The sequence below is a fragment of the Boleophthalmus pectinirostris genome, unplaced genomic scaffold, assembly GCF_026225935.1.
Source record: "Boleophthalmus pectinirostris isolate CB_2022bp ecotype Guang Dong unplaced genomic scaffold, ASM2622593v1 HiC_scaffold_6, whole genome shotgun sequence".
In the NCBI taxonomy this organism is placed as follows: domain Eukaryota; kingdom Metazoa; phylum Chordata; class Actinopteri; order Gobiiformes; family Gobiidae; genus Boleophthalmus; species Boleophthalmus pectinirostris.
Genome location: NW_026571447.1, coordinates 29,825,440 through 29,849,648, shown reverse-complemented (window position 1 = coordinate 29,849,648; position 24,209 = coordinate 29,825,440). Strand labels below are relative to the sequence as shown.

At 42.1% G+C, this 24,209-nt stretch overlaps 1 protein-coding gene across 1 annotated transcript in view; it reads right to left on the bottom strand.

Moving 5' to 3' along the window:
- Positions 1 to 19,678: 19,678 nt before the first annotated feature.
- The window catches only part of LOC110163175 (glutamate receptor ionotropic, NMDA 2D), a 56,077-nt gene continuing 51,546 nt past the window's right edge, over positions 19,679 to 24,209 (bottom strand). Inside the window, exons 15-17 of the mRNA XM_055163905.1 lie at positions 22,264 to 22,828; positions 21,284 to 22,155; positions 19,679 to 21,241 (exon numbers count right to left, since the gene is read on the bottom strand). Coding sequence (XP_055019880.1) covers positions 19,679 to 21,241; positions 21,284 to 22,155; positions 22,264 to 22,828 — 3,000 coding nt within the window. The remainder of the gene's footprint in view (positions 21,242 to 21,283; positions 22,156 to 22,263; positions 22,829 to 24,209) is intronic.

Here is a 24,209-nt window from a genome sequence, read left to right as displayed (position 1 = left end):
TTATAGAAACAAAACTTTAAACTGCATGGCTAATTTGCATAAACTAAGATAAAAAAAAAAACAGCACGCTATTGTGCACTGATGCGGTTCAGCTTCCTTCGGACTAAAGGACACAACTCAGTGGATTATGAGTGTTCTTTCTGTGACAGCGGGGTGTTCTGCTGATGGTGAGTCTGTGCTTCTGTCGCGTTGGACATGGTCCATGTTAAACTTTTCAGAGATTATACGTCTGCAGGGCATAGACCATATATATGAATGGACATATATTCTAACCTCTTAATTTCTTACTTCACGGTGTATCGAACTACATCAGTGTATCAGCGTTTTCAGGCGTCCACACAGTGCTGGATCAGATCCATACACAGATGAATTTGTGGGAGCTGGTGGCACCAGATCGTTCCGTCTCTGGAGTCATTTTCAATCAGATTAGTGTGGATGAACACTGCATCCACAACGAAAACGACTCAAATACGTACTAGTGTGGATGGGGCCTGAAAGTATCCAAAGTGAAGGTGTATGGAGTTTAAAAAACACGGTGGAGCACTTCCTGTATTAACACATGACATCACAAGATGCAACAAAGAGTTTCCAATTTGAGAGAAGTACTCAGCCTAAATATGCAGGTTTGTGTTTTAAACATGTGTGAATGAAACCAAACACAACTCCGGGTCTGTCTGTGATGAAGAAAGAGCATAAAACATAGATCAGAAAATAGCGTGACATGGGCCCTTTAAGAAAATCATGTATTTTTGTCAGCATTACTCACTCCCATGTAACAGTAAGCCTCTGTATGTTTTTTAATGAAGGGAGTCTGCTCTGATTTGGACAAGAGAAAAACAAATGACCTCGTGCAGCCCCATGAGGATTTTGGCAGCAGATTAGGACCTGTCAACATGGCCGACAAACCCAAAGAAGCATCATTTCCATATTTACTCCACTGTGTACCCAGCTCTATTCCAACCGATAGCATTACCATAAGCTAACAACATGCTCTGAAACCAAACATGTGAAGAGGAGAGCCATGGCAAAAATTCAGCTGCGTCTGTCACAAGTGGAACAAACACAACATGTTTCATTTGAAAGGCTAGTCATTTAAAAATAAACTCAAATTACACAAATGCTGGTACAGCATCTGCTATGGCTACAATTACTACTATTACTACTATTACTAATACTACTACCACTACTACAAGGCTACTACTACTACTACTACTACTACTACTACTACTACTACTACTACTACTTTTCTGATGACGTTCATTGTGATGTAAGGGCATCTAACATAAAAAACTCAACTCAAATGAGCAGGTAGCTCAGCTTCCTCTCAATAAATCAATAGTAGTGGTTGAGCCAGCCATATAACATATTGGCACTGCACTAAACTAAGAGGGAACTGGTTATTATAGGAAGGGCATCTGGCATAAAAATCTGCCAAAGTCACTAGGCAAAATGATTACTACTGCTAGAACATTGACTGGCTGAACAGAGCCCATAACCAAACATCTGTGCACGGCAGCCCTCAGAGTGCACTGGCTGGTTGTGATAGGAAGGGCATCTGGCATAAATATTTGCCAAATCACCATGCGACACGATTACTATAGTAACAACAGTAACTGGTTGCACTCATGCTCCCCAGTAACATCGGGCTGTAGTTGACTAAAGATGATTAATCGACTATTACGTATCTCTATCTGACCTAAAGTCACAAGACTATAACTGCACGAGAGCTCATGCAAAAATGACAGTTTATACAGAAGTAAGTACTAGGAAATCTGCCTTTTATTATATAAATGCAAAAAATGCTAAATCTCCATGCAAAATGATTTCTACTGTTACAGCATTAATTGGTTGAACAGAACCTGTTGTAGTGTCACTAGATGTGCAAAAATATTGAAATATTGATATATATCGTATCGTTTGATGTGATGACACAGTATCAATATCATGGGCGTCAAGAGTATTTTTTGGTATATTTTTCAAAATTATTTTGTTACAGAGCTACGGTTTTGTTGTTTGTTTAGAGGAAGGAAATTCTTTTATGCGACACATTTGCCATTTTCACAGTTTTGATGATTAAAATGTTTGTGTTTCATATAAACTTTGCACAAGAAGTGGTTTAACAAAAACTTTCGGTGTCACAGCAATGACATAGCCTTTATTTTGTATTGAACCATATCAAATCGATTTTAAATATATCGTACTGAATCGTAATCTCTCTGTACCGAGGTATGTATTGTATTGGCAACTGCTGAATGATACCCAGCCCAAGCTGTCACAATATTAAGATTCAAACCTCCATTTTAATTCAGAGTCGTCCTGGCAGGTTCCATAGGTTCTGTACTTGTTCTGATACAGCAAAAGATCATTCTAAATTTGTTCAGGAAAGGTTCATTTCTGTCCTGTGAATGTGACTTTTTAGTATCGATACTTGCTCAAAAGTAGTTTCGATACTAGCTTTAGTACTTGATTTTCAATACTTCTGCCAACACTAGCCTAAAGTAAACTAACATGTGGCAGCGTAACCTTCAGAGTACAATGTGTGCACAATACAAATGGACAGAGAAAGCCTCAGCTGTGGACCCAACCTTTGTTACAGCACAGAGAGGCGAGCAGGTTGTGAACAAAATGTGCTCAAGGGGGAGGATGAAAGAGGGGAGGAGGGGGAGAGGGTGAGGGGGCTGCTGGGATAATGAGGCGCCACAGAACAAGGTAAATTGTGGGGGTATCTTAATCTTTCATCCCAGGCTTCCAAGATGGATTCCCTTTAGGCTGTGACAGTGTGAGACGAGCACAGACACACACACACACACACACCGGCATTCAACAGGCACAGGCACGCACTGTCCCATACACGAGACACAAGAGAGATGACAATTGGAGTTTTACGGGGAAATCCTGCTTACAAATGATTCTCTGGCAAAAAATGTGCCTGAAATACACAGTTCAAAGGAATATCTACGAAGCATAGCAAGTCCTGTATGAGTAATTTTGACAGCTTTTAGGTTTATTTAGATGGACCGGACCAGATGGAGAGGTTTTGGCATCGTATTTGTTTTCATTTCTTGGTGTAATGAATGGATCTCGATGTGTTTAACAGGGAGCAGTATAGTGCAGCACTGTAGCCCAAAATACATTTCATTCACTAGTTCATATTATTTATAGAGCTGTAACAATAACTGAAATATCGTGATATTGTATCGTGAAAAGTCTCACAATAACACAATATATTGAATTACAAGTCTCTTTGCTTAAATTCATTGTTTTGGTGCAGCAATAGCTAAAATCCATCCATCCATCTGCTCCTGGTCCAGCCCTTCCATCAAATTTTAAAACCCTTTGTGGCCCATGAGTCAAAAAGTCTGCCCACCCCTTTGCTCTATTACAATGCAAACTACATGAAAATGAATACAAATAATAATAATACAGTATTTTTCAGACTATAACTATGACTATGTTCATGGTTTGCGTGGTCCTGCGACTTATACTCCAGTGCAACTTCAATATTAAAATTTTCAGACTGACAACAGCAAGAGGGCGCTCTAGGCTTGTGTGTCAGCATCTATTACTCCTGTACTACTTCGCTCTCTACTGCGCATGCCTCCTGTAGAAAAAGCCATTGTTCTGCTGCAAATAGTGAAATATTCACCCAAAAAAGGTAATCAAGCAGCAGAAAGAAAGTTTGGAGTGAATGAGAAACCTGTGAGGGACTGGCGGAAAGTGGGAATGGAGAACACAGCTTCAAGGCAACCGGGAGGGTGCACCATGAATCTTTTTTGGAAGTCACTGGATGGATCGACAAAGCCTGAACTTCAATGAAAACTGAAACCATCCTGTAGGGATTCAGAAAGGCCAGAATAATTCTAACTGGAACTGATGCTGAGTCTGACGACAGCTACACAGAAGAAGAAACGGTGCTCCATTTACATCATGGATCTATGATTTATCTCAGGAAGTTGCACAGAAGTGACACCGAAGATGAAGGATTCAATGGATTTAGTGATTTGGAGTGAGATCGTGAGTTTGGTAAACTTATGTTCTGTTGTTTATGCGATATTCAGCCTGTTGTTCTCTATTCTGTTGATATTACTAGAACTTGCCTTTCAAGATGAAAGGTTCTCTGATGTCTGGTCTCTGATTTTATAAAATACATTTCCCCAAAAAGTGCTACTTATAGTCTGGTTCGACTTATATATGTTTTTTTCTTCTTCATTGCTCATTTTTTGGCTGGAGTGACTTATAGTCCAGAAAATACGGTAATCATAATTTTTAAGCACCTTTAAATCTTAATTCTTTAGTTTATGACAGAACAAAAGTCTTGTGAAGGCATTTTAAAAAGAAAAAGTTGCATTTTCACAATTAGTGTCTACAAAATATCGCAATAAATATCATACCATGGAATGTGCATCGTGAAAATATCATATCGATCATAACTGGTTCACTGTATTTTCTTTGTATTTTAAAGATGTACAATGCAACTTTCATGCCTCCTTATTGTATTGCTTTACCTAGAATGCTCCAAAATATGGCATTAAACTTATCTATCTCCATGGAGACGAGCAGATGTCGCTATCAACACATACAAGAGCTCATTTACAGTAAGAATACATGATTTTTGAGGTAATTTTGATGAATAAAATCACCCGTGAAGATAGATATACTGTATATCTAAGCAAAACAACAACGTCTCCATGGATACAAGCAGCAAACAAGCTAAATGTAATTGTTTCTGAGAGGTCCTACTGGGAAGAGCTCCTTGTTTGTTTGGAGGTACCATGAGCGCCGGGAGACAGTATGCATTTCAGTGCTGGCATTGATTGGTCATTATTTCCCTGTTTGGACAGAATGCATGGGACTGGTAAACAGCCCTTCTTATAACAGGTGAGAAAGTGTGCTGAGAGGAGAAAGTCTCAGCTTAAATAGGCGATACAGAGCTAAACGTATGAGCATTCAGCTGAAGCGTCTCTGCCTTTGTGCTGCCACCAATTATTATGCCAAGTCTCATATTGAATTATTTTGTGGAAAAACAACAATGATGATGCACTATCTGTAATGATTATTTTGGTTATAGTATAGATTTAGTTTAATTTGAAGCTGCCTAATCATCTGTCTATTCAGGGATGTAACGATATCCAAATCTCTCGATACGATACCATCACGATATGCATCTCATTGCGATATTTTGAAGAGGCTTGTATAATTGTAGATATGACACTTTTTTGCTTTTAAAATACCTTAACAATATTTTGGTGTGAATTATTTCCACCATAATCCCAAGAATTCAAGTCAAAAAGCATATTTCCTCACGTTGTCTGCACTGAAATGAATCATGGGATATGGAGTTCCTTATGTTTATACAATGTTGCTCCTATAAAACCATGCATTTAAGCAAAGGAACTTGTTATTCGATATATTGTGACAGGCCACGATATTATTGTGAGACTTTTGATGATACGATATCACAATATTTTGGTTATTGTTACATCCCTTCTATCTATCTACCTATAAAACAATCTACAACATGAGGCAATTACATGATTAAGGTTAATGTCAATGTAAAGATTAAGGTTAAAGTAAGAGAAGAGAAGTTGGGTCATGTCGTTATTGGAGCAGGGTATCATTAAGAAGTTGCCGATACGATACATAGCTCGATACATAGGCCACGATACGATACATATATTGATACAGTGAGTTTTCGATTCGATACAATATATTTAAAATTGATTCTATGTGGTTCAATAAAAAAATAAAGCCTAACTCATGTAAACCATTTCTTGTGCAAAGTTAATCATCACAAAATGAAAATGTTAAATGTGTTCCATGAAAATGTTTCCTTCCTCTGAACAAACAACAAAACTGTAGCTCTGTAACAAAATAATTTAGTAAAATATACCAAAAAATACTCTTGGTGATATATCGATACAACAGCCCACGATATCGATACTGTATCATCACATTAAACGATACGATATATCGATGTTTCAATATTTTTGCACACTCCTAGTCATTATGGTATACTTAAAGCTACACTATATAACTTTTAGCCCCAAAAAAGGACTAAAAGGAAAGTGCTGTTGTTTATTTTTTTCATTTTGGTTGTGTTTACTGCAATGAAAAACTTCCTTTGGCTATAATATTCAATAATATGACATAAAACTTCTATTCTCCATAAAGGATGTTCCAAAGTCTGGTTTTCTATTTCCATGAAAATATGCAGGTGATGTGCCTCCTCTAGATAAATATGCAGTTTTATGTAATAGTATATATTATAAGGGGATATTAACATTATTACAGTTCTATTCTACATTACAGAGCATAGACATTACATATTTTAATTTAGATCTCTTTTGTGCTTTACAATTGATACTTTACACAAGATTCATGAACATTCCCTGGGGATGTGATGCTAACTGTAGGCACTGCACTGTCTGAGGCTCTATTAAACTTTAATTTGAGCTTTATTTTAACACAATCAGAACAGAAAGAGCTGACTTACGGCCTGTTTACACAAGATCGATTGTGGGTAAAAACGACAAAATATTTTATAGGAAGTGCCTTGTTTAGACGATGACAGCGTTTTTTGGGCTTAAAAACGCAAAAATATGAAATCATCCTCCAGAGTGGAAAAGTTGAATACACTCCGCCGTAGCGTTTCCATCTACACTGCCCAAGACGCAAAACTCTGGTCAGATCTGCTCACGTCGCGTACGCGTTTACGTCACGTACATCACCGAGCCACCTTGCATGCATCCCCAATCAAATTCCACACACTTTTGAGCCACTGTCGCACACAGATCTCCTTCTCTCTAAACGCAGATTAAAAAGTGAAGACGTGATGCCACTTTTGCGTCTTCTGTTCAGTCTGTCATCATGTAAATGTAGCCTTAGCTGAACCTACAGCAGGTGCTGATAAACAAAACCCTCTCACATAAAATTGCATAATATTGGCCAACAGTTTTTCAGTTAGTCACTCTCACCTTTTTGCTGAAAATCAAACACCTAAACAGAACATTACACCATAGAGATACATGTAGAGCATCCCTCAGCGTAATGTCACTGCAAAGTATCAACTGGGTGCATTTGTTTTTTCTTACGTTATATGAGAAAGTAAAAGTTTCAGTGAATGCATTATGTATTGCACACATTTCTCTTTATTTTTAAATAACAGATATATATGCTTTTGAACATGCATTTGATATAGTTGTGGTGCGCCTGCTCCTCGGTGTCCAGTACAGTGCGTACAGTGGTGCATGCAGAAACAGGGTTAGTGTGAAGATGGAGGGGGGAGGGGGGGGATAAGCACAGAGGATGAAAGGGATACTGCTGTTTCAACTCCGCAGATCAAGCCGTGAGTTGTAGAACCCCGCGGCGCTGAGACATGATGAAAGCAAAACAGGCCTCTTTTTGTACATGCAGGCCACCGTACATGCGCTTTGTGGGACTGAAGTTACATGGAACAAAAGGATATGAATATGGACAATTATGATGGACAGAGAATCACACTGCCAGATAAGTAGATTGCATTATACTACATGGAAAGGAGAGAGGAGATGAGCTGTAGATCAGACTTGAGGCTCGTAGCACACGGCGCATATGTGAATGTTTATGTATGAAGGCTGATACAGGTGCAGTGGGAGAGAGATGTGCTATTCAAATGTACTGAGCAGAAGTTAAGGCCGGGCTCCAAAAGCACTCAGAGGCAAGCCATGAAAATAATGCATGATCATGTCACATGCAGCTGTATCACTATTTTGTATGCAAGAAAATATATGTGTATAAAACACAATGGGCCCAGTTTAGATTTGACTTGATTGACTTTTTTTTTTTTTTTATTGAATCAGAATGTCAAAAAAAGCTTTATTCCCACTGTCAATGAACACAGTTCTTTAACTAGGGCTGCGTTTTGGTAACTTGATTCATCAGCCAGTTTCACTCCATCTGACCTCGCATCATTAGGATTCATTCGCTTGACGGTAGGCAGGTAATTTTTTTTATTTAACCAATCAATGCTATTTGGTCGTGATGTATGTAATGCACCACTAACGGGGCTAACTGGCATATTAAATGGTCATTTTTCTATAGCGCTTTTCCACCTTCAAGGCACTCAAAGCACTTTACAACAAGGAACCACTCACCCATTCACACACCAGTGTATGCAGACACTGTGGGCAAGGTGGGTTAAGTGTCTTGCCCAAGGACACAACAACAACATTCATCTGTGGGAGCTAGAATCACACCAGCCAACCTGTGGGTCAGTGGATCTAACCACTCAACCTGTGATGTTTATGTCGAGAGCTGGAATCGAACCGCCAAACTTCAGATCAGTGGGAGAATGCTTTACCAACTGAGCTACTGCCAGAAGGGCAATAATGTCTTTCCCCTTGATAAAATTAACCAAACATTCTCTTTGTGTAGGTTTTGAATCCTCAGTCTTGGGAATCGTTGCCAACACAGAATATATGGGTCTTCGCTGATTGGCTGGTGCCCGGACTCGCACTTCTGGGGTTCTAGCAAACCATCTAGTGTATTCCGATTCCTGACCTAGTCACTGGAGAGATATGAAATTGAGTGGAGGTACTAGGCGGGGCCAGCCTAGCTAGTGCTCTGGCGGTATGGTGTGCAGCATTAAACAAGGAGTACAGTAATCATATATATTTTTTTATGTTTTAAAAAGAAAGAAAGAAAGAAAAATTATCATGTTCAAAATTGGTGAATTGACCTTACAATGTTATCAGTAGGGAAAAGTGTCTCCTGACTTGCTTCTGAGATTATGACATATCACTTTCTAGAATCACCAAACCACCAATTTCAACTCTTGTAACTATAATTCTTGTTTTTAAGCTATAGATAAGTCCTAAACAAATAAATACTTGAGAGTAGGGATGCACTGATTGGACACTAGTATCACATATCGGCACCAATACTGATACATTTGCTGGATTGGTTATCGATTCCATGATATAATTTCAGAGGATATTCTGGTTGGGCCTTTAACTGGATATAATAAGACTATTTAGTGGCTAATTTTGGCCTAGAGCGTCACATAATGTTTAAGCTTTTATTCATACAAAGCTGTTCAGTAATGTGAACGATAAATAACAGTTACAGAATATTATTAGATCTCTTGTGTTTACTGTGTTTTAAAGAAATAAGTGCTATTGTCCATCTGCGCACTGGTATTGGGGTATTGGCAGCTAAAGTATCGATATTGGTATCAAAACTGAAAAGGCTGGATCAGTGCTTTCCTATTTAGATTGTGAGAAAAGTACAGGGCTTTGTAATAAACCAGTGCACCAAACAGTCTTTCTTGTTTTACTGCAACAGTGAGTTGAATGTAGGAATGTCTTTCTGAAAAAGACATATTTGTTGGAAGTTTGTTCCAGCGTTAACTCATTTTGGCACATGACTCACACTTTTGGAAGGCACATTAACAACTGGGGCAGGGATTAAATGAACTGACTCTCATGTCTGATTATTGATGCATCTCAGTTCAATTTAGATGATTTATGTGTGTTTCAAATCAAACTGCAGCCTGTGTTTCTGTCTTTTGGTGATGTAAACAAGGACGCGCTCTTGAATCGGAAAATTAATCAACAATTCAATCCACTCTCTGCATCCCACAGTGCCACTAAATATAATACGTAGTTTATCAAATCCAGTCATTATTAAAGATCAGTAAAAGCTTTTCTTAGAGGAACCCTGTGCTCTGGCATCTAAACTGCGTCTGCTTAAGATGATGGATTGCACTCAGTGGCTGCAGTAGGCACACGGGACATTGGAGATCACTTTATCCTATCCACTTTCCCATCACGGCCATTAGGGGGCCACGCGCAGCACTGACCCAGGATCAGTGTTTTGGCTGCTCCGATCCAACTGCCTGTAACTCAATCTTATTAGAGCGTTAAGTCATTACGGCATGTACACACCGAGGCCTCACAATGCAATTAGCCATTAGCCCATCACACTGACAAAGCATGGCTAATGAGCTGATCACCAGTGTACGGGCGCCACGGCAAAAACACTGTAATGTACCCATCTGCGCAAAGCTCAGACTCACATGTGGGCTGCGTGCACTCTGACAGATTTGGAGCAATACACTGTTTATTTAGTCATGCTGTCTCTTAATAAGGTGAACTGCAGAAATGCTGATTGAACTGGTAAAATGAACTTCTCCTTCTACTTTCATACTTTTAACATTAAAGTTCCACAGTACAGCATTAAAATACCATCCCATAACCCATATATGAACCTTAAACAAAACTTTTTATTAGGCAAAATTGTCTCTTGTGAGCTTTAAGCCATGTTAGAATGCTGTTACCTCCTCAAAAAATACCCAGAGTTGTGTTTTGTTTCATTCAGTAACCATTTATTATTAGTCTGTCTACATCTCCGAAGGTCAAAATGCTCTGTTCGACCTTGTGATGTCACGAAGCGGTAATTTTCAAGTTAACAGTGACCTTTTAACTTTTGAGAATCCAAGGCTGAAATCATCCAAATCAAATCAAAGACATATGGAGTTTGAGAGGAAAAACTCATCCTAAATACAGTAAGCAGGATTTGTGTGTTAAACATGTATGAATGAAACAAAACACAACCCCAAGTATATTTGTGAGGAAGGAACAATGTATAAAATTGATCAGAAAACGTTGTAATATGGACCCTTTAAACCACGGGCTCCAACCTTTTTCCTTCGCTGAGCTTTTTTAAAACAAAAATGCCAGAGTGCTACTAGTTTCAGCGGTCACAAAAAAATGAGCATATAAGAGCCATGGCAAGCCTTAGATGAGGTACAGTTAGATGCCTATAAAACATAAACATTATCCATTTATTAGTCACAAAGTTAAGCATCAAAATGTTACATGTACAACTGGAAAAGGAATTTAATTCATCAAATTTTACTTTAATTTAATCCCTGCTTGAGCTACTTAGAAGACTGATGGCCTCTGAGCTACAGATTAGAAACTAGGGTGCATCATTTGCTCAACTTTCTGAAACATTTTTGAAAATCAATCTATATGTAGTATCAATATTTTACACTGGCCAAACTTCCGTGAGAAATATGATGAAATTCTATTGATGTTTACTGGGTCCACCAAGCCTCTGAAGTTTAGTGCCTGTGGATGCCTTAAATCTGAGCTGAAAAATCTGTGTTTCTTTAATAACAAACTTAACCTTTCTGGAAGCTTGGGTTTACCAAACCCTGAGCTGTACCTGTCATTGAGACGTTATCAGTCTATGATCACTACAGAAAGGACAAACTTTATGTCTCTCATTTCATCTTTGGCCTTTGTGGGTATTGGATAATTACGAAAAAAAAAAAAAAAACACAAAATTTGGACAAAATTGTCATGTCTTAAAAAGTTATGGAGATAGAGATATAAAATTGGTACCAAAAGATGCACAATAGCAACATTTATATTCAACTTTCATTGACACCATGGTCCTAAATGCATTATTTTTAAAGTTATTTTTCTGCCAGACAGATTTTCTTTTATTTGGTATTGTCACATTTTAAAATTGGGTACAAGTTGAATTTCTGACATCGAGGCAAATGATGCACCCTATGGGAGACCCTTGATTTAAACGATGTTGTTTATCTAATAAAGGATTTATGTCATGGGGACCTGATTTTATTAATTTTTTTTTCATAATGAAAGTAGGTCCTACATGATGTGAGAAATGTGATAAAAACCCACCAAAGCACCCAAATACATACACAGAAGCACCCAAAGGATACATGTCATGAACACACAATAAAGTATACCTTAACCTTTTCCTTCATCTATCTAAATGTATCTATCGCTATGGTGAAAAGTAAGTGAAACCATGATTAGTTGTAGGTCAGATCTGTGGAGAAACAATCTTGCTCACAGTAAGAACGACATTCAGCATTCCAGGCAAAGTGGCATCGCCATGGAGACAAGCAGAAGGCATGAAAAAGTGACATAGTGCACCTTTAGCCACTGTAGCACTCTGAGTTCCACTGAACAGAAGAGTTTTGTGGTTCACAGGACAAGACGGTGGTGTGAAATGGGGGTGACGAGTGAGGAGAGACAATTGGAGAGACAAATAACAACAATGTCCTGCATCCAATCCAGTGCAGGACTAACTATTAAAGGCGCATTGTGTAACTTTTCTGGTGGAGAGTCTGTCAAAAGCTTTTCTCCGTGGAGATGTTTTGCTTTGAGTGGAATGCTTCACAGTATGGCATTAAACCTTTATATCTTCATGGAGACCAAACTAGACCAAGTTACGGGCCAGATCTGTGGAAAGGCGACCCTGCTCACACTCAGAATGTTTGTATTTCTAGGTATTTTGGAGCTATAAAGCCATCTGTAATTTAAAAAAAAGTAAGGTAGAGTCGTTTAATGTCATACTGTGGAACATTCCAGGTAGAGACACATCCATAGAAATAAGCAGGTGATGGACCCCCCAACCAAACCGTTACCGATTACGAATCAATAACAAAATGACCATTTTCTCTCGCATTTTATTCCAATACTGCTTTGTGTCTTCTTTGTGTTTTCATTTCCTGCAGTGATTGTTGAGTCTTGGGTAAATCTCCCTTATTTATACACACAGTCCATTTATTTATTTATACAGTCCATATAGTTTTATAGAAAAAAACGTACATTTGTTTTGCTTTGATAAAGGGAGGCATAGGGTCGGTGGGCTGCAGTCTGAGTGTGTGGGTGAAAGCACTGGATTGTGTTAGGTCAGCCCTGGCCAGATCAAAGCTCCAGTCTGACAGAAACAGCCTCAGATGTGTGCGCACCCATGCACCTACAACACACAAGCACCCTAAGGACACACACGCACACACACAAGCACCCAAAGGACACATGTGCCTCCACAAAACATATACACACATACAAGTTGTGTTTCCATGCGACATTACAGTGACACACATTGATTTCTGGAGACTGATTATAACCTTAACCAATCACTACTTACCTAAACTTAAAGAGGGGGTATTACACTTAATTGCCGTCACCATGTTAACGTTTATTGTTTTGAAAATGCTATATTTGCCAAAAACTACATAATAACTTTCTGTTTTGTTTCAGTCCTCCTTCTCGTTTTGCTATCCATGCCAAGTTACCCCTAGCCTGATTCATCAAGCTGATTTCCCTTTGTAGAAACCGTCTGACCTCCAGCATTAGGATTCGTTCGCTAGACGGGAGGTGGGTACTTTTTATTTAACCAATCACTGCTATTTGGTCGTGACATATGTAATGCGTCGCTAACTGCTATATTAAGCTTTTCCCAAATCCCGTAGGAAGAAGGGCAATAATGTCTTCCCCCTTGATAAAATTCACCAAACATTCTCTTTGTTCCGGCTTTAAATCCTCGATCTTGGGAATCGTTGCCAACACAGAATGTATGATTCTTCTCTGATTGGCTGGTGCCCGGATTCGCACTTCCGGGGTTCTTGCAGACTGTCTAGTGTATTCCGATTCCTGGCCTAGTTGTTGGAGAGAAATGAAATTGAGTGGAGGCACTAGGTGGTGTCAGCCTGACTAGTATTACACTTCTTTGGGGTATTAATTGCCATCACCATGTTACCTTTTATCATTTTGAAAATGCTATATTTGCCAAAAACAATATAACTTTCTGTTTCTTTTAAGTCCACCTCTGTGCTAAGCTACTCTTCCTTTAGAGCGCTATCTCAACACAATCCTGCTTTTGTATATTTAAAAATGTCTGTGCAGTAGCAAGGGTTACATGGGCTCGCGGGCTGAGCTTTGAACAGGCTTGTACTTCTAACCGTGAGAAGGGTTCAAATAGTGCCCAGGAGAGATTGCAAGATTATTCAAACATGCATGGATGACATATAAATCCTCTTCAAGCACGTTTTTGATGATGGAACAAGATTATAACATGGTAGAAAGTCAGTTTTGCATAATACCCCCTCTTTTCCATAAACCCTAATATTAATATTTTAACCCATATCTCAAGTGTAAACCATATTGTTGATTTAATTTGAAAAGGATTTACATTATGGGGACATGTTTTTTGTCCCATAATGAAGGTACGCCCCTGTGATGTGAGTGTGTGTACAGATTTTAGTCCCCACAATGTGATAAAACCCACACAAGTGCCCACAGAACACGCACAGAACACGCACACACGCACACAAGCACCCAAAGGATACATGCGCACACTGTGGGAGACGCCGCCGGTCTGAATGTCAATCAAACTATACTCCGGTCTCTCCATGCATGACGGAAGAGGTGGGCGATATGTCGTCTAACACATAGTTTCCAGATTTTTGCTTTGAGGGGATGTGAAATTAGAAAAGGAAAAACGGCCAAATAATAGATGAAAACAAACCAAGGCTATAAGGTGTCATTTCTGCATGTTTAATTTTACACTTCATTAATTTTTTGTGCGATACAACCAAGATATTCCCAGGCATGTTTTAGCACATTAGGCTTCTGATGAGCTGCAAAAATAGGATTTGATTATCAGCATAGATAATAATTTTGTCAATATCGCCCACCCCTACGTGAGGGCTAATATCCTGTAACACAAGAAAGAACAGACACAGCAACAATGTACAACCATGGACACATTATCCTGATGTTTGAAAGAAAACACACACAGAACCACTGGCGTTAATTAAAGAGAATCATATTTTATGAAGCAATTCTCAGGAAGTTAAGTGCAGCACTGACCCTCCAGCCCCACCCCAGACAGACAATGTCAAATAAACTAACACATTTAAAATAGGGCATAGACCATACCAGTCTGGGCTAGGAGCGACATCACCCTTATAGCAACCTGCCTTAGCAACCCAGAAGTAGGTCTTTAGTGTTGGCAAGGTTACTAGAGCAGAACTGGGCTTTGGACAGTATTGGAGCCACTCACACACTCTGGGAACTGCTGGGTTTAATATAGAAGCCCCATATGTCTTTTCTGTGTATGACAAACTGCAGCTATAGGCCTGGTCAGCTGACGTCTGGCACGCCTGTGTTTCCATGATATAATTCATGGCTGTGTTAGCCAATGAGGACCCTGTTTGAATTCAGGAGCACCACACGCGCTGCCTCCCAGGTCTCAAAGCACAGAACCACGCCTGAAGTTCAGTCAGAATGAGAAAAGAAGCGTGCAAAGCTGAGAAATACGTGACATTAAGTTTGTAAATGCACTGGCTGTTCGTTTCCTTAGTGCGAGCGATCTTTATGTGTGCGTGAGATCAGACGACTGCAGGCCATGCTTTTGATTGCAGCTTATTGAGGTCTGGATTGAAATGGGGATCATGAGCTGAGCAGATATTGTGTGTTAAATATGCATGCGATACAAAGAGTGTGTGGGCTTTTCCTGAACGTCTATCAGTCAGAGGAGAACAAGGGCGCGCTGGAGTCATGCTGCAGGGACTGATTAGAGCACATGCGGCAGGCTCGCAGCACGCGCCCTGTCAAATCAAAACACACACATTTAGCATAAAGGAGGAGGGGGGCATGCTGCTGTCGAGGAGGGGGGTAGGAGGGCTGCACAATATATCGCTAAATCAACAGTATCACAATATTGGTTCACATAATATACCAGTACATATGACAAGACGAAATATTGCAGATAATGTTAAAGTTCATGATCTGACAGAGATAAATAGTTCCATTTAAAATTTTATTGTAAAAAATATGTTCATAGTTGTGATATTTTCTTATGTCATTATTTGTTTTCATCTTGATCTAGTCTCTATTAAACTTTGATTGTAATTTGACTAATACACTGATTTACCTGAACTATGTTTATACAGTATGTTGACATTTTGACCTACCTTTTGAGCTTGACTGTAAGCTGATTGTAAAAATGCATAATATGAAATAATATATACATATATTTATAGCTTTTCTCATAAAATAGGATCTTTCATTTCAAATATGCACATTGATCATGAAGGTTGCAACCTCTTAAGCTCTTATAGTTTATTTTGGGAACCATCCATCATAAATGTTGTGTATTTCTGATATTTTTCAATGTGAAAAAAGTCCCAACAAGATTGTTATGACAATTTTTAAACACACTTCGAATGTTCGTTCTCATATTGTGTAGCCCTAACATTCAGCATGCAAAGTTGATCCCAGTCTAGTCTCGGTGGGCAGGCAGGTCTGGAGCTTCAGAGTGCCTTTAGCGTGATTTAAATATTTCACCTTTCATTGATTAAAGCAGGAGCGAAGGCGGCTTGGACCTGTACTTTGGGGAGGGACATTATTCTATATTACCCAGCAGGTACCAGGTGATGCGGGCGCTAAGGGACACCATGGCAACGCCAGAAAAATGCCTTGCAACACCATGGCAACAGCGGCCTCCATTGCTCAGTGTGGTGGTGTGATGCAGCCCAGACTTGCTACAGTGGCGTGGTCGTCAGATACACACTTCAGTCACATCAGCAACAGTAACATAGTTCATTAATAATTTCTTCAGTCAGGTAATTAGCATCATCTTTAACAATCAGTCAATAGGAGCAAGAACACAGTATCTACTGGTCTCTGTTTTTTGCTAAGTGAGACACAAAAGTGAAAGGACAAAAATAGATGAGTACCACAGGATCAAACTCAGAAGAAGGGAATTGTAGGAGAATGTTCTTTGATTATTAATGAACATAGTAAAACCATATTGTAGAATTAAGCAGGCGAAAGCAAACAGCAGGATGTTTGAGGAGGACAGAAAGCGTAAAGGAACCGAGTGTCAAAATGCAATGCTAGGTAGTACAAGAGAGTGATAGACTGATCGCTAGAGTAGATACAGATGGATAGAGTTTTGACTTTTACTTGTCTTTTTTTGTCACAGGCACTAATGTCTTCACAGTCATATAGGAGGAATCAAAATCCAAAAATGATTTCAGTGTCTAGAATCGCTACAAAGCTAAAACATTGAAAACTATTTTATCTAACACTTCCTCCAAATATACCAAACTTAACTAATATATATACCTGTATGTATATATATATGTATATATTTATTTGTACATATATATTTCTTTATAGATAAATGATAGAATTCAAATGAATACAATAAAATATCTCAGTTAAATCACAGTATAACATAGTACATTCTCAAAAAACATAGTATATTTGAATATATTCTTTTCTCAGCATGAAAATAAATGAGGAAAATAAGCCAGAGGGTTTTAAAGAGTCACTTCTGTTCATGCAGTCACAGACGTAAGTTTTAGTGCCTCAATAGAAATCAATGCAAACCACTGACATCCCAGGTTAAAGCCCTGTATATTGGTGGAAAAGGATTGTGTCTTTACTACACAAGAACCAAGCGGCTGCCCTTGAGTCCCCACTGCTGCTTAGCGTGCTTAGCTTAAAATCTAAAAAGTGGCTACCTGGATCCAACGCATTTGCAAACTGATCTACGCGACCCTCTGCCTCAAATCTTACCATTCAAACATGCAATGAGGGGCCTCTTAACGAAGGGGAGAGAGACAAAAGCTTTTCCTTAAAACAAAGTCAGTATTTTTTTTTCAAAGCTGCCCCGCGATGGTCTAGAAAAAGCAATATTCATGTGCAGGTAAAAAAGTACAGTTCTGCTCTTGAGTCCAAAAAAGGGGGGAGATGTAAAGGTGGACTAAGTCTTATTCTGTGACAACATGCACAAACACATAGTCTCACATCCCAGGCTAAACCCCGACTTCAGCTAGCCTTAGCAACAGCAACCAAAAAGCTACTAGAGGAGTCTAAAAGGTGTTGTTTTGCTACATCATGTCAAAGCTACATTCAACTACATTAGGAGAAGAGCTGGGCTGTGGCTGGTCTTAGTGTGAGAGGTGAGGTGGATAGGTTGACCGCGCACGGAACAATAAAAGTAAAACTCGTAAAATTTTATGCGTCACAACTTGGCACAGTTTACACAGTAGATGGCTTTTGGCACACAGAGATACACAATGTAATAATTCACCGCTTAAACAAATCGCTTTTTAATCAGACATTACAATTACAAATGGGACCAAGTTGGATTAAGCAAAGTTAAATGAAGAAAAATGCTTTGTATCAGGTGCAAACAAAGTCCCATTGCATCCCTGTCACATTAAAGGAGGAATATTGCTCAAAGTCAACAGTCTGATGATCTCGTAGCACGTTATTGTTATTATGCTCCTCCTCCTCATATTACCAAGAATACACCTCTAGCTCTAACACAACTTGGTAACATTGACTATTTCCAGTTGACTATAAATAATTGTGTGGGTAAAAAATGTGATTAGGAATTGTGCTTCGTAAAATCCATCTTTATCCATTTCTGCATCGCTCCACTGATTGACAATTACAAAATGTCTCAGTTGCGCTGTATTCTAATTCCCTCAGCGTCATCTGCATAATTCTGCCATAGCTCCAGCCTCATGCTATACATCATATAGACATAATAATGAAGCCTCTCCCCATTTTCACTCATGCTTATTTAAATATTATGCAGCCATCTAGTGCCAATTACAGATATTGCACCATCATCCCTTATCCACTAACATGTTGACAATAGGTGTAGTTCACAGGAGGAGAAGAGAGTGGGGATTTGGGAAAATAACAGCTCCACAAACCAATCTTGCTTAAAATCTCAAGGGGGAAATTTTGGCATTACTATTGATTCACTCCCACCGGTAACACAAGCCACATCCAGCACCCTCTTTATTAAAACACTAACACAGTGAATAAAAAAGGACAGAGACTGGGAGAAGAGTCTACAAAACCAAAGACAGATATGAAATTAATCTGCTACGTCTTCTTGTTTATATTGATTTAAAGTTCAGTTTGTTGTTGAACCTTAGACACTCAACTGTTCAGGTCCTGGGCGGACCAGAGGTGACCAGCTCCAACATGGCGGAGGAGACGCAGATCTTAAAAGGGCTTCTAATAAACCGTGACATCTCTCATATGGTCCTGGGGTAGAGCTAGATGGGTCTGGCATGTGATGGCAACAAACAGCAAAAGGAAAGAAACCAAACACTGTCCTTGTGCCCAGTGAGTGTGATTGGGCAGACAGAACGTGAGGGTGACTGCATTGCTTTTCTTATTAATGATTTACAAAAGGGAAGAAAAGGGGCAGTCCTTCCAACAGCAAGGAGCAGTCCAAAGGCCAAAAGCTTCAGTTCAAAGGCCAACAGCCAAAAGGACAGAGCCAGAGTTTGAGCAAAAACCCTGGACCCTCTCAGGAGGTTCCCACCACCGAGTTCTTAGAACCAGAGGGAGGGAGACGTCTGTGTGCGTGTGTGTGTCAGCGTGTTGTGTCGGTGCACAAATATGACATCATTACTCACAGACTGGAGACTGTCTTATCCACAGTTGTGACTCGGGGAGGGGAGGAGGACGGACGATGACATCACAAAGCTCAATTCAGAGCGGAGAAGAAGTTCAGGAGGTGCTGTCTCCAGTGATGCAGCCTCACCTTCACTCTCGTCGTCATGGGAACCATCCAAGCGGATGTAGCTCATCTGGGTGTGGCGTCGCACTGTGGCTCTCACCAGAACACGTACAAGAGTCCGTGTGGGAACGCTGTGGCTCGCACTGGGCCCAGCAACAGAGCTACAATCCAGGTCTGATCTTGAAGTGATGGTTGCTAGTTGATTTCCGAGGGTCACCAAGGCAGCCATGTCTCTGATGTCACGTGCTGCGGTGGCACCCTGGGGTGCTGCTGTGGTGCTGGCTCTGACGTCTCCCTCTCTCCTGTCCCCCTGTCATACCTCGCTCTCCAGGCTGGAGAAGTGGGCGGAGCCTCTGCGGGAGCACAGGCTCTTGGCTTTGAGCGGCAGGTGAGGGGAGTAAAACCTCCGTGGCTGTGGCACAGAGCGCAGTCTCTGGTACTGAAGTTTGGCACTGGCTGAAGCCGGAGCCTGTCCCTGGCTCACCATCCCGACCCCCGGAGGAGGCGAGACGGAGGCCGACGAGGGGGGAGGGGGGATGGGCATGGGGAGCGACGTGGGGGACAGGGAGGGCTGCTGAGGGGGCGACGGAGAGGCTTGGGCTGGATGGTCAGCAGGCTGCGCACCGAGGCTGAGGTTAGATTGGCTGCCTGATTTGGACTGACTTGGGTCAGGTTTTGGGGGGAGGGGCTTGGGTCGAGACCCACCACTGAAGCTGTGACAATGGGGCAGGAGTTCCTCCTGGCTGTGGGACAGTGTGGTGGCTCCTCTCTTGCTGTGAGACGTGTGCGAGCGGCCGTGGGCGTGGGGGTAGGGGTGAGGGTGGGGGTACAAGCTGCAGGAGCATATGGTGGATCGTCCAGGGTCATCTCTGTCCCGAGACCTCTTACTCTTCCCACCCTTCCACCGCTTCTCTCCTTTCACTGGGATCTTGTCCATGGACCAGTATCTTCTCGGTGGTGGGAAGGCTGCGGGGGGCGGGGGCCACTGTGACCCCAGACCGCCGCTCCCTCCTCCGGACCCCCAGCCCACGCCTGGTCCGGACCCCCAGAAATCAGAACCGATCCAGCCTTCTGCGCGGGTGCCAAGCAGGGAGTCATCTCTGCTGTTCACACTGCCCCCTTTCTCTCTGGAGGGGTATGTTCCGAAGAACCAACCTCCTCCACCTATGCCTCCAATCCCAGAGCTACTGCCCCCTGCGCCCCCTTCCCAGTACCTCTCAAACCGTCCAAACTCACCTGACGAGCCCTCATCCGAATAACTGTCCTCGACCCTGACCCTGTCCCTCTCTGACTCGGACACCGCCCCTCTGCCTGGCCTCCTTCCTCTATCTTCCTCCTCATCCTCATCGTCATCATCATCATCCTCTGAATCCCACTCAGGAAACGACAGTCCCTCTCTCGCCTGTGCTTTCTCTTTCTCATAATGCATTAATAAAGGTCGCCGCTCCCCTTGTCTACCACTGTCCTCCCGGTCCATCCCTCCACTCCTCCGTCGCTTGGTGGATGGAAGAAGTGGATGGATAGATGTCGGAGTGGTATTTGAGTCTCCCTCTCTGCCGTTGACCCAGAATTTAACAGACGCGGGGAGTTTGTTGAGGTTTGGATAGCGTTTGGGAGTGCGATGTGCAGAGCGTGAGTGGGAGGATTTTGGTCGTCTTTCCCTGCTTCGGCTGCTGTCCTCTTCCTCTCTATCATTCCCCTCATCAGGCCCTTCCCTCCTGGCCCTGTCCCCGTCCCACGAATCTCGTACTTTCTCTCCAAATGTGCTCCTATACTGTGCCGAAAAGGAAGAGTAGTCCTGTATGCCGCCCTCCCTCTCTCCCTCTGCATCCCCCTCCCTCTCTGCCTCCACATCTCCCTCCTCGTTCTCACTGCGCTTTCCGCCGGTGGATTTTTTATGCTTTTTTGTCTTGATAGCTTTTTTTTTCTTCTTCTTAACTTTCCTGCGCTTCCGTTCCCTCTCTCTCTCCCTTTCTCGCTCCTCACGTTTTTTCCTCTTTTTATTCTTTTTCTTTTTCTTCTTCTCTTTCTCCTTCTCCTTTCTCCTCTTTTTCTCTCGCTTCTGCCTATCGGTGTCACCCACCCCTCCCCTCTCTCTCTCATTCCAACTAGCCCACCATTCTTGGAGCTGGGACAGTTGGCTCCCCACCCTATCTCTCTCCCGCTCCCTCTCCCGATCGCCCCAGGACGTGCGGGGTTTCCTGGGAGGAATAGGAGGCGGCAGGCGCCCGTGGCTCAGGGATCGAGGTCGTATAAGTGAGCGCTCTCTTTCCCTCCCTCTCCCTAAAAGAAGGCTGGACTCCTCCGTCAGCTCCTCATCGTCGTCGTCATCCTCGGCGTCGATGCCTCCGGTCCGGTCCCGTGTGCTGCGGGAGGAGCTGTACGAGTACGTGGGAGAGGTGGAGCGGGACGAGGACGCGGAGGAGGACGTGGACGAGGATGAAGAGGAGGATGAGGAGGAGGTGGTGGTGTAGTGCAGGGACGCTGAGGGGGAGGGAGGGGTATAAGTGGGGCTGAGGGGCACAGGCATTGGGAGTGAGAGGGGAGGAGACAAGGGTCGTCCTTTTCTCGCTCCTCCCTCCCTCACAATGTCCCGTGCCCCACCCCTCCGTCCCAGAGGCAGAATGTTCTCATAGAGCGGCCCTCCAGGCTCTTTGGGCTTCTTGGGCCTTCGTTTCCTCCAGAAGGATGAGGGGAGAGGGGGAGAGGGATGTGGCAGCGGAGGTGTGGGGGGCAGAGGGGCCTGGCTCTTTGGAGGCAGTCTGGGCGTGGCCAGGGGTTTAGTGCCCCCTTTGCCCTGACCTCCACTGCCACCTCCCACAGCCCTCTTCCCCACCCCATGGTCCAAGCCCTTCTCTGAGTAGAAGGCCACACTGGCAGGGGGAGGCTGGGGGTGGCCCCGGGGGATAGTCTTGGGGGTCTGGGACCCTGCCTGCTGCTCCATGCAGGGCCCCAGTCCCTCAGGGTCAATGGGACCATAGTAGCGCTTATAGCCATCCAGTCCCCCGCCTCCTCCAGCAGATGAAGGCCAGTTTGAAGGGACTTTCTGAGCAAACGGTCCCATGTCGGTGATCCCACCCCTGAGAGCCAGAGGATTGGTTGCAGTAGCAGATTTGGGCAGCCTCCATCGATCTACCACAGCCAGGCGGCGATCTGGCCGAGGCAGGAAGGTGGAGCAGGGGAGAGGTGCACCAGCAATAGGATTGTTTGAAGGGCCGAGGGCGGATCCCGAGTGCAGCACGGTGGGAGGGGAGCCGGGCAGAGGTGTTTTGTACACAGGCTGAGGCTGCTGCTGTGGAGGCGGCTGCTGTTGGGTCAGAGCCATGGCTGGACTGGTCATAGACGTGGACACAACGTGAGCCTGGGACGGGACGGTCACCATGGCAGCGTGGTGATGAGAGGGCAGAGTTTTTGGGCCACCTGGTGCAGTTTCATCCTCAAAGCTACAGCAGCTGTACATGCCCTGAAATAACACAACACAGAAAGTAGCACCAATCAACACAGCAGAGAAGACATGAAGATTTAAACAGTGTGACTTTAGATGCTGCAGTGTTAAAGAATACACTTACAGACACATAGTGCAATTGAAACAGACAGGAGCTGAGATAGAGGAAATGCAATTATAATTATTGTATTCAGAGTTGTTCCAGATCGCACATAGCCAATTGTTATCGCACAAACATTACACTTTCTATTTATAGTTCTGTATTACATTGTTAGCCTAATGAAGATTTCTAAACCAATGCATAAATTACACACAGCGGAGGGAGAGAAAAAAATGTTATCAGTGATGCTACTATAATGACATGCACATGGTCTGGTTGGCCAAGGTCACTGCCAAAGGAACAGGATATCCAGGATGTGAGCAGAATTGAATTTTAATTAATCTTTCCAATTGACAGAGTGGGATTAAATTGACCTCTGACCTCCGCACCACTCCTACTGCGCGACACAAGGGCACCATATCCTAGGATACACATGTTTATACAGCTGTGTGCAGGGAATAGCTATAGCATGCATGATCAAGGCATTAGCACAAGCTCACCAGTCAAATAAAGCTGATTTTTAATTTGGCTAATAACACACACAGCTACCCCCACTATCCAATTTGCAGGTTAAATTGTACGCAGACCTAATGTATGCAATAAATGAGGTTAAGTCTGAATTTCAGTTGCTCTGTTTGATAATATGGGCAGACTCCTCACATGGTATTAATATCAATTACTCTAATACCCACACCGTACTCATTAAGGTCAATCAATAATGAGGAAAAAAGATTGACGCAAATTCATACAGTCATAATAAGGGGCTAGTCATTATTTTTAGATGCGTTCGTAAGACCAATTCCAATATCCCAAAAAGCAATTCTGTTTGTATTAAAAGATCTTTGTGTTCACAGCTATACTCTGGAATAGTCTGCCCTTCAGCATTACAAACTGTACATTTTTAAATACACACTAAAAACTCACTTATATGCACTGGCTTTTAATACAAGTTGAGCTGTTTTATCTCTATTTTACTGTTGTTCTTTGACATTTTGCTTTGCTATATTGACTAGACACCAGAGGTGGGGACTTACAAGTACTTGGACTCATGTCAGACTTGAGTCACTATTTTTAGGAGTTGAGAGTTGACTTGATAAAATGGACTAAGACTTGGGATTGGACTTTGACTTGAAGGTTAGTGACTTGGGGCTTGACTTAGACTTGAGGCCTGTGACTTGAGAAGACTTGAGAAGCACTTTTAAAACTGAATTCTTTCTATTCTGACTGTAATATTTCACACAAGATCTTGTCCAGACATTTAAAAAGGAAAAATTAACATTTCTACAACTTTTAGATATT